Source organism: Anomalospiza imberbis, chromosome 2 (genome assembly GCF_031753505.1).
Source record: "Anomalospiza imberbis isolate Cuckoo-Finch-1a 21T00152 chromosome 2, ASM3175350v1, whole genome shotgun sequence".
NCBI lineage: Eukaryota > Metazoa > Chordata > Aves > Passeriformes > Viduidae > Anomalospiza > Anomalospiza imberbis.
Genome location: NC_089682.1, coordinates 83,603,376 through 83,614,649, shown reverse-complemented (window position 1 = coordinate 83,614,649; position 11,274 = coordinate 83,603,376). Strand labels below are relative to the sequence as shown.

At 43.1% G+C, this 11,274-nt stretch overlaps 1 protein-coding gene across 1 annotated transcript in view; it reads left to right on the top strand.

Annotated features, from left to right (window-relative positions):
• Positions 1-248: 248 nt before the first annotated feature.
• FAM124A (family with sequence similarity 124 member A) overlaps positions 249-11,274 on the top strand; it is a 39,438-nt gene continuing 28,412 nt past the window's right edge. The window contains exons 1-2 of the mRNA XM_068182122.1: positions 249-356; positions 10,939-10,970. Coding sequence (XP_068038223.1) covers positions 298-356; positions 10,939-10,970 — 91 coding nt within the window. The 5' untranslated portion in view covers positions 249-297. The remainder of the gene's footprint in view (positions 357-10,938; positions 10,971-11,274) is intronic.

Below are 11,274 nucleotides of genomic sequence, written 5' to 3'. Positions count from 1 at the left end.
GAGCTGACGTAGTTTGTGAGCCGGCAGCCCCTGCCCGCGGTGTCCCGGCGCGGCTGGCAGGCTTTGCCCGCGGGCCGGGCTCTCTGGAAGGAGCGGGCGCGGCGGGCGGTGCCTCCCCCGGCGCGGGGCGGGGGCCGGGCCGGGCCGGGCCGGCGGAGCGGGCGCTGCTCTCGCTGTGGCTGTCGCTGCTCTCGCTGTCGCGGCTCTCTCTGCCGCACACGGCGGGCAGCAGGGGCGGCAGCGCCTCTCCCAGCGGGCGGCAGGGCGGGCGCGGAGTCCCGCAGCCCCGCCGCCGCCATGGAGAAGCAGCCCGGCGGCGAGGACGAGTGCGTGGACTCGGGAGCGGAGACGGGCGGGTGAGTGCGGGCGGCTCTCCCGGGCCGGCCGCGGGGCTGCACTTGTTGCCGAGCGCGTCTCGGCGGCGGCGGGGCTGGGGCTGGGCCGGGACGGCGGCCTGGAGTCCCGGACAGAGCTTCCCTCCGGCAGCGGGGGCCGGCGCGCCGGCAGCATCCCGCTCAGCGCCGAATCTCCTTGCCTTGCCTTTCCTTTCCTGCCCTCCTGGGATTCGGTCCGGTGTAACCCCGAGGAGGCATCACCCTGCTCCGACTGCCCGGGGAGTTCGCGTTCCCCTTCGGGGAAGCAGTCCCCCACCGTCCTCCTGCTACACACGGGGAGGAAGACACGGACAGGTCGTGGCTGTGTGCTTTGAGCTCCAAAGTGCGCTGTGATGGCTCGGCGGTGCTGCCCGCGCTCGGCTCCGCGGGCTGCAGATGCGCTGGTCAGGGCTTGGTGCCGCACCAATGCTGGACCCCAGGGATAGTGCGGCTGAGGATAGTCTGAGAGCGTGTCCAGGACCTATCCTCTGCTTCTGGCAGTGACACCCAGGCAGCATCAGGCAGAGAGTGTTGACTCCCCAGAAGGACCATTGAGAGCCTTCTACAAAAGCAAGTTCGATTTGCAGACACCCTGAAAGAGGGTTGCTGTTGTTATGATTTTCGTTGTGATACTCACCATGCTAGCCTGTGGACTGCTGTAAACTTTGTTGGTAGTGTCATCTCAGTCAAGGAGACTTCTTTTTCCCTCTGACTTTATGACTCTGCTGCCAGGAATGTGCTGTGTTTCTTAGCTGGATGATTTCTCCTAAGTTAATGGAGCTGCAAGGATGATCCATGGGATCTCCCATTCAGCTCACACCTTCAGCCCATCTCTGTGGGAGAGAAAGGGAAGTGCTTTCAAGCCTGTCCTACGTGCTGCTGCCTTGGGATCTTGTCAGGAATGGCAGTGAGCCTTTGCCCCTCTTGTAGCTCCAGGAGGGCAAAAGGAGGTTGCATACTCCTGCTATTCTTTCCCATGTCTTCCTTCTCCTCACTCCTTGCTCCTCCAGCTGTTTCTCTCCAAGCTCTTTGCCTGGTGCATCTCCTTTGGCCTCTAGTCTGACTCTTGCAAAACTGCAAAGCTAATTCTTTGCACAGTGGTGTCAGGTGCACCACACCAAAACTGAAGTAGCAATATTGCAAATAAAAATCTAAAAGGTGAAAATGGCATATGGTAATCTTTTTCATACATCCAGCTAGTAATTCAAATAATTTTTTAATCTCTTCTGTAGTCTGAGAAGTTAAGGACTTTTCCCATCACCTTGTATTGTAGGAACACTTAGGAATAAAAGCTTTAAAATATTTTATGTGACATAAGTACAAAGGAAAAAATCCAGGCTTCTTTTCCAGATATAGGTTAGTCCCCATTAGGGATGTGGATAAAAGGAAGACAAAGTAATCAGTGAATTCATGCCTAGTTCAAAGCTCAAAAACCCCTTGATTGGTCAAGTCACTCTTAATTTGCTGTGTTTATCTGGAATGGAAAAACCTGGGTTTCCTTGGGACAGGCACTTGGACGGATTTGACCCAGCTGGTGACATTAGCCTTTAGACCTCATGGACCAGTGTGACAGCTGCTTGTGTCTGGTGTTGATGAGGTGCTAAAGCTGTAGATTTTATGAAATGTCTCTGTCCCATGTGTGACACTGGAAAGTATGGGTTGGTGGAAGAGTCTGAGGAATTTGAACAATGACATATGGCAATTAATAACTGCAGTTCTTTGCACTGACGTTTATTTTGAAAAGCAATGGGTCTCTGCATTTCAATTATTATTTTTAGTTTTGTTTAGCATCTATTTAATTTTGATAAACATATTGCGTATGTCTCTTTCACAATGTTTATATTTCAGCTTTCTCACCAAACCAACTGTTCACAGCACTTGCTTTTCCCTGTTACCAGAAGATCTGCTATTTTCTTTGTCTCAGTCCCATCACCACTATTGCTAAATTGAACTGTATTCCTTCTTCTTCAATTACTCAATGGTAAAAAAAAAAAAAAAATTAACTATTCTGAGCTTCAGCAGTCATCCTCTGAAAGAATAAGGAGGAACAACTGTCAGAATGATTCAGTACCAGTTTTGCATGGAGTGGTCGCTTTCTGTCACTCAGGGAACAATAGTGGACAGTGACTGTAGTAACTCCAGGCACTGCACGCCCTGTCGTCTCAATGATTGTACGTAATGATGTGTGAGCTCTTACACAGAGCCTGGGCTGCTGAAGCTTAGAGCAGCTAACAAATTGAACACATCAAGTACTCCACAGGGCATACGTTGCTTAAGGTTTTGTTGTGGCTGCCAGCTACAAAAGCAGGCAAAACTCTCTGCTAAAGGCAAGATAATTGCAATTCAAACCCTTCATTTTTCCTAATCCTTTAGAAAATATGTTCGTCTTACTGCATTTGCTTTGGTAAATAGGGTTGGCAAAGAGTCTGCTGGACAAAAATAGCATATTTGGAGTTCCTGAATCCAATAAGAATGGATTGAGCTGGTGTTGTCAAGTACCTAAATAAAGGGTATAGAACGTATAAGCCAATTAGTTTATATTGACTGTTTATTAATGAGATTTGAAATAGTTTGACCATCCTTGATCTGAGAGACTTTGCCTATACAAGTTGTATCTTCTCAGGAAACGTATTTTGGGAGTTTTTAGTATAAGAACCTTATTTCATCTGCTACTGCAAAGTTTTAGTGCAGAAGTATGGGACACAGAGCTTTCTTTTGTAATATTTTCAGTAGTGGATTTGTACTTTAAAACCTGACATTTTAGGAAGAATAAAACAGTCCTTATTTTGTCTTTTATTAGAAAGAAAACAGAGGAAAAACAAGTGGAAGAAAGATTGAAGGGAGGATAAATGTATGCTTTTACAGAACTGTAGTTGAATAGCAAAGAAAAACAAAAAAGTGAGAAAATATAACAGTTAGTTAAATTCAGCTATAGAAATATTAATTTTAATGTTTTCTTCATTTTACAAGCCATGCAAATGCTGTTACTTCACCGTCCTTGAACAGCAGAGCAAAGATGACAAACTAAGACAATTTGGAAGTTGTTAGGCATGCCTGATTTTGAGTCAGTTATTCAGATTGGCTACCACTGGTATCCAGGACAAAGCATCAGCTCAATTCACTGCATTCAGGACCGATATCCCAAGTGAATGTGAAAAACCAGGTAGTTTCTCAGTTCCAACCATCAATTTCTAAACATTTCAACATCCTTGATAGTTCCCAGCAGAAGATAACTTGTTTGCTTAGACAGCTGTAAGAGCCCATGTCTTAAAAGGTTTACACTTTAATCATTAGATTACTGATTGTCTCAAAGTTTGCCTAAACATGTAATTTTTTTCCTCACTTTAAAATTATTTAAAGTTTTGAGAAGTTATTTATTTGAATTTGCAACTTACCTACTTGTATTTCAAATAAATTATTAATCTTTTTAGAGAAAGTGGGGAGGCATTGCTGAAGTACCAGGTGAGGAAGTTTTTTTGTATAAGTTTAAAATGTAAACATTGATGATGCAAACTGAATTAAACGGTAGTTAATTGTTGAGTATTTAGGAAGGTTGTTTATAGTATTTTTTGTAGTAGGCAACTGCAACAAAGCAGTTCAACAAGATACAGAGAAATCCATTGCAAAACAGAGAAACGAGATGTTTGAGGTTTATGACATTGTACCACGCAGCAGCTATTTGTAGCGTATACTTAGCAAAATCCAGGGCTGTTTGGTTACAATTAATTTTCGTGGTACTTGTTGCCTCCTTTACTTTTTCTCCTGTCTCTCATTCCTCAAATTAATTATGCAGAGATTATGTTCATTTTTGGAATGTGCTATACTTGTTTGTTTGTTTTCCTTATTGCTCTCCCTAGCTGCATGTGTGATCCTGGCCAAATCACAAATTGTTTGAACCTATGTTAACTTATCTCTTAAGCAGATCAAAAAAACCTTTCTTTAATTGTGACAGTTCAGTAAGAGGTGTGAGGTTCTAAAGCAGAAAATACACTTGTTAATAGAAGGTAAGGCAGCTTATATATCTATATATATATAAAGTTGTACCCCCCTTAGAGGTAAAATATCAAGAACACTGTAACCCATGTGTGTCCTCAGCCAGAATGGATCACTTAAATTATCAAATGAATAGTTGAATGTTTTACTGGGGTGAGAGGTTGCTTTCATGTCTCATGTTTCTGGCTTTAAGAAATTCAACACTTATGACTTTGTATGGCAATCCTTCAAACTGACACGTCAGTCTCTTGTCACGTATTTCATCCATCTATAAGAAACTCTCAGGAACACAAACCACTGATGCTGAAAGCTCTTTTAAGGCCTATTTTTATCTTCGAGCTTCTTCTGTTTTGGTTTTGGGGGTTGTTTTGCTGTGGGTATTTTTTTGCTGACACTTTCACTTCATCTGTAGAACCATCAGTCCAGATATGTCATGATACTCAAGTGGTCTCTGATTTGACATTCGAATAATGTGAAGCTGGGCTGTTTGTCACAAACTGGGGTTGAGGCACATTTCCAACCAGATTTACTCAGTGAAGTGAAGCTGTTTGGTTGAACATCAAGGCAGGCAGACCTGAGAGTGCCAGGCACTGGAGCAAGGCACGGACAGCAAGGTTGAAACAGACTTTAGATCTCACTCTGGAGGCCATGAGCTCTGGGCTGATACCCATAATTTTTAGGTCCCAGCAAGCAGCGAGGCTCACCTCAGCTAAATGTAGCTGTGTGAAGGTTTGATGTTTGGCATAAATAAGGCTTCTTCTGTTGTTAATTAAGAGAACCAGAACCTCAGGAGGATAATTTAGCCCCTGGCCTAGGATGTGTGGATAGATGCCACCTGATGTGTCCCTCTGGGAGTGCTCTGTGAGGGAGTGGTGAGCAGGGTGTGCAGCCTGGTGTGCTCACTAAACCACAGGGTGGTCCTGCCTCAGCAGGTGCTTTCTGGAAGATGACAAACAACTTTTCAAACCTTATACAACAATGGTGCTCTCATGTGGGGTCTCAAACATTGCTGTTGGTAATAAGCTTTGGAGTGTCGTGGTTAGAGCTGCCCAATGGGAATCCGTCATCTTTGTCACTTTCCTAGAAATCCAGAGCAAGGAGTTTAGAGACAATTTGCTGTGAGTAATTCCATTTCAGTCATCTTGACTGCACAAGTAGAAGTACCATGAGGGTAACAGATTTGTGCTGGACTGGTATTAGTGAAGCAGATTGTAATCTAACCTGCAGGAATTTGGTGGTAAGAAACCCAAGACAGAGCTATAAAGCCAAATCTTCTAATTCATGCCTGGGACTTTAGCTGCTATAAAATACTCCCGTGTGCCCTGCGGAGCATTTTCTGGGAGAGGGAAGGAAAAGAAGCTGATAAATACAGTACTTAGTATGAAATAGTGAAATGTGCCACAAGTGTAGGTAGAGAAGGCTTGGGAAATACGAATCCAGCAGGTTCCATTCCATCGGTCCTAGGCAAGAAAAGGATGCAGAGAGCAGAAGAGATTGTAATCACTATTTCATTTGATGTAAACACTATTTCATTTTGGGGAGTGGGATTAAGGAGCCCTTGCAATGGAGACCATGGGCATATTGAGGTATAGTATTATGTTAGAATTATTTCAGATGTGTTGTTTTACACAGCAGACTGCATCTGGGGATGTTGCACAGCTCAGAGACCTTGGTCCCAGCCACGCCAGTGCATTAAACAGCATGTAGGGCACGGGACAGAGTTGTCCATATTGTTGAATCCTTAAAACGGTTTGATGGCATCTGTTTGAATGGGACCATCTAGCTGTTTCCCATATCTTTCCCTGGGTATGTTTTACCATGGGTCAGGAACTTGTTTTGCTACATTGCCATGGTTCAGGGATCATTCCCAGCAGACCACTTGCCAGGATGTTTTGGAAGGCAAGAGGTGTTACTGGTACAGGTGCAGACTGTTTCACAGCACTTGGCCTGGGTCCCAGGCAGTTCCCTCGGGACTGTTTGTTTATGGCTGCAGCTGTCAGTGCTGTAGCTGTGCTAATGTGGTGCTGAGCCACAGCTGATCAGTGTGCCCAAGGAGCCCAAGCACCGTGTGATGCTGAAGGAGCTGCATTGCTTGGTGAGCCAGAGCTGTGAAATATCCGTGTTCTTACCAAAGAAACAGGCTTACAGTGTTTTTAGGTACCACATTCAGCAACTGCCAGTTGCACTAGTAGCTTTTGCTGGTATTCAGTAGAATGCTTCCCTGTCTTGGATATTTTGAGCTTCTGTATTACTAATCAGCAGTGAGAGGTGCACACAGATCTCAGAGGATTGTTCAGTATCTTTTGTGTTCCTGATGTTCTTACCATGTCTAATAATGCACAAATCTGATCCTTCAGTGGTGGTAATTAGAACTGAGGTCCCACCTTTATCACAAGCTTCTGCATTCCTTTTTTAATGTCTCTTGACATCTTTACAGCTCCTATTTGCTGGTGGGCTGACCATTGAGCACACATTCTTTGCAGACTGATGTGTCTTTTGACTGAGCTATAAGCCCACCTTTTCAGTACCTCACACTGTTTCAATACCCTGTTTGATAATTTTTCTTCTCTTTATGTGCCTATAAAGGGAGCAGTCCTCTATTTGTTCACTTTCTGTTGTGGATGTTTTTTTCCTTTCATCTATAATCTAACATCTATCAGAGGAAATAGCTTGCTGCAAGACCATGTAATAGACCTGGAACCTCTGAGCCCCAGTGTGGTCCCAGGTGTCACCATTAAAGCACATGAGTGCTTTACTCTTGAGTTATCCTATTGGGAAAACCCTCTTCCAAGGGAAATAATAGAAGCCAATACTCAGGATGTTTAAAACGGGAATGAAAAGAACAGAAAGGAACACAGTTACTTGATGTCCACAGAGCCTGTATGCCCCAGGAGATGCTTATTTCAGTACTTGATTTTTCTAATGCATGATTTTGTCAAAGGGAATGTTGTGTGTGCTGCTCTAAAACACTTAAAAAGAGTTACACTAACTTCAGAATTTAGCGTCCTAAATAGATGACTGTAAAGAAAAAAATTTAATTTATAAGCCACTTAACCAATGCATGCCATGAATCTGAATGGTTTTTTCTAATATTTTGAGAACAATAACGATTTTGCTAGCACTGCTTTTTTTTGTTAAGGACTAGATTCAAAGCAAAGAAAGAAGCTGGAGGGAGAACAAAAGGTGATTCAGGCTGTCCCTGAGAGCACACAGAGAGACTCATATTCATCCCATTTGATTTTAGACACACGGTCTAGGGTTCTATATTAGAAATGTGGTTTTTCTACATTAGAAATGTGGTTTCTGTAGACTTCTTGTCTAGGCAACAGCTAGGGAGAGATACTTCCGATTTCTCTTTTCATTGACAATAGAGGGAGCTTAGGAAGGATACAGCCCTCATTTCGGTATCTGAGGTTGACATAAGCCTTTGAGCCTAATTACCCTTTTTTAATTTGTGGATATCAGTTATGCAACAAACATTAATTAAGTATTAGCTTGAACCATATTAGAACTACAAAAAAGCTCCTGCAATACAATTACAAAGCCTATTAAAATGTGTACGTGCAATTAGTCTCCAAGTATACTGTTGTCTCCTCCTTTCTCACCTCCCATCTTTTTATTTTTCCTCTTGTTTCATTTTTCAATCCAGCATGTGCATAGACTGCTACTCCCTCAGTTCAGGACTCATTAGTTCTCCATGTCCTATAATGTGCCTGCAGCACTTTGGGATAATAAAATAACAGTGTGAAGTAATAGAATACTGTTCCAACTTGCAGTAAGCAAAAGGCAAAATGTTGTCTCACTTCCATCCGAAATACAAGCAGTGCAGATTCATTTTGAATTAGCTGCCAACTGCTGAACACAGATACATTGAAGGACAGCCCCAGGCTGTGTTCAAACAGAAGTGCAGACTAAATGAATTCTTCTTGGGATGCTTGGAGGCAGCTGGATGTATATTGCTTGCCCCTAGGCTTATGAAGGGTGACATGTTACACAGTTTTCACACCCTTTCAAATATACATGGTGCCAAGTGACACTGATGTGACTTGCTGCTGAAAATACTATGTAGTTTTATGGGCTGCATAGCACCTTAGCCAGCCCCTGGCATCACTTCCCCTTGGTCCCTGCCCAGAGCCAGACTAATGGTGTGTACATTGCCCAGAAGTAGGAACAAGAAGGTCTCTTTCTCTGCTTATGTTGATGTCCAGGCTTTAGAAAGATAAATTAGAATTTATCAGTCAGTACAATTGCCCTGGTAAATTATAGGGCTTGATGTGCTTCAGTGGTCTCAGATCTAGGGGGAGGTTAGCAAAGCTTAGGGAAAGGGATGTGCTGCTGATAGTGGACACAAAGAACACAGAATTCATGGGCCACAAGGACATTTGGCAGAACTCACAAGATAAGGAAGAAACTTAATAAAACCATCTAATTTCAGCAGCTGTGCTGAAGTCAGCTCTAACTGGGTAGAAAACAATTTCACTGGGGTAGATGGTGGCCATCGACTCCCAGCCCACAGACTCAAGAGGCAGGCTGATCTTGGCATGGGAAGTGAGAGAATCATGTAGCCCACCGAAGGTAGAATACTGATCAGTAACAGAGCTGGATGACTGGTAGCCAAGGAGCCCTGATTTCTTTCCTTGCTAAAATGCGAGTGGCGTGGAGCTTTGATGACTGGGGACCTAGCCTGTTGTGGGCCACACCAGCTCCCTGCTTTGCACAAAATAGACAAAAGAAATGGGAATATCTCATTTTGGTGTGTAAATTGGTGCTGCACACGGGGCAGTGAGCCCAAATTCAGGACAACAATGTCATTACTGCCCCTGCCCTTCCCAGCTACATAGGAGTCCTGGGGGTGATTGGTTGAGGGGTAGCACTTGATTCATGGAGGAGGTGCTGTGGAGCAGCTCTGTATGGGGTGCCTGAGAGTGGCTGCTAATGACCTAAATCTGTGGTCTCTGCCAGTGGGACAAAGATGTTTCCTTGCTCCTTGGCCTTATCAAAGTGGCTGGGGGTACAGGATTAGGGAAGAAGAGTAAGTGAGGGAGAGCTGCAAGCCCCCACCAGCAACTCTTTCCCCAGCATTGCCTAGATCTTTGCCAAAAACTATGAAAATCTCACGGCACTTGATGGTGTTGGTGAGTCCTTTTTCATGAGTTTTGTGAAAAATTCAGGTTGTGTCATCTTTCAGTAGTGCAGAAGGATTGGCAAGAGTTTGGGGTAGTTCCTTATCATCTTTTCACCTAACCAGTAGTTTTGGCATCTGATCTGCAGAGTACTGAGTGCAAAGTTATGAAATATGGGGAGAACTGTAATTGCTTTTTTCTTCTGCAGAGATATGTCTACATTAAAATCAAAAGCAGGTACTATAGATATATGGGACTGATGTCCTTTATTCCCTTAGTTGCCTGAGAGCCTAGAGTATGAGCATATCCTGAGAATAGGCTTAGATGGTATCTACTTCCACACACATCTCTTGGAAGTCAAGGCTCATGTGGTGTCTTTAATTTAAAGCAATGTTGCAAACTTGCTGTAATTATTATATAAAACAAGTATTTAGGCTTGAATCCAAGAGCTGTGTCAGGACTCCCCGAGCACTTTGCCTGTTCAGGGCACTGCAGGGCACACGTGCCATATGTTTATGGTGGCAGGCTGCTCTGGTGCGTGGGGTCTGTTTTGGGGACCCAGTAAGTGTGAAGGTAGAGGCTGTGTAGCTGTGAACTCCAAACCCAAACACTCAAAGGTCATAGGTAGGGCCTTAGCAGTGGAAATTATTTTTTTCCTTAAATATTAAGTGATGGCATGTTTGTTTTACCTTATTATTTCTGAATCTTCAGGACATAAATGGGTTATGTTTTAATCAGCTCAGAATGGGGTTTTCAGGAGTTTGGGGTTATATGCAGCCAAAAAAAATTAATTGCACTGCTGCTCAAAACACTCAACTTCTCTGACTTTCTCACAGATAATCCAGTATACCCTGAACTAGAACCAATGGCTGTGTAGTTTTATTGAGATGTCTTCAAGAAGAAAATGACCTACTAAAGCAAAAAGCTTTGTTATCTAAATGTTGGTATTTTGGCATTCTTTTTTTTTTTTCTTCTCTGACAGTTGTGATTATAGAACTATAAAAATTCTGCTCATCAAATAGAGTTCTCTTAAAAAGAATTCCAAAAACATATTCTGCACAGCAGCATTTAGAGGACATAAAGTGAAGAAGGAGAGGACCTGAGTCAAAGTCTAGTAGACTTCTACTCCTCACCTGTGTCTGAAGCAGACTATTTCTTCCTTACGGAGATCCTTCTAAGCTTTTATTTTCACACCTAGAATTAGGTAGCATGAATAGCCCCTAGATAAAAGTATAGTTACTCATTCTACTTACATATTTTCAAAATTCACATGAGATGCCAGTTTTTCTGAAGCAGTGTTCAAAACCTGTTCTAGTTATTCTCTTAGCACAAAAATAATGCTAAATGGGCATTAAACTATTTCAATAAGCACTGTGCATTAGTTTTGGTAATGTTTTCATTATCTCTTCTAGATTTAATACATTCTAATTAAAATATTTGTCTTGCAGGTCTGAGTACAGCCGAATGTCCTCTACCAGCAGTGAGTATAACTTTGAGATTCTTTTTTAAAGTGGATTATTATATTTTCTTTTATTCTGCTTGCTAATATTTATTAACATCAACCTGGTGTTATTGACAGAGTTCACTTTGACTCAGTAAAGCCTCCATTCCTTCTCTTCTTGGATCTTTGTCTAGAAACAGTATAAAAAATTAAACTGAATATTTATGACTAAATACAAACCATGTGTGAAGTCCTAAATACTGGCATACACAAGGACGCAAGGCAAAACGAGAACAAAATCTATAGACATAGTGTGGGCCTGTGTGAATGGGCCCTCAGGCCA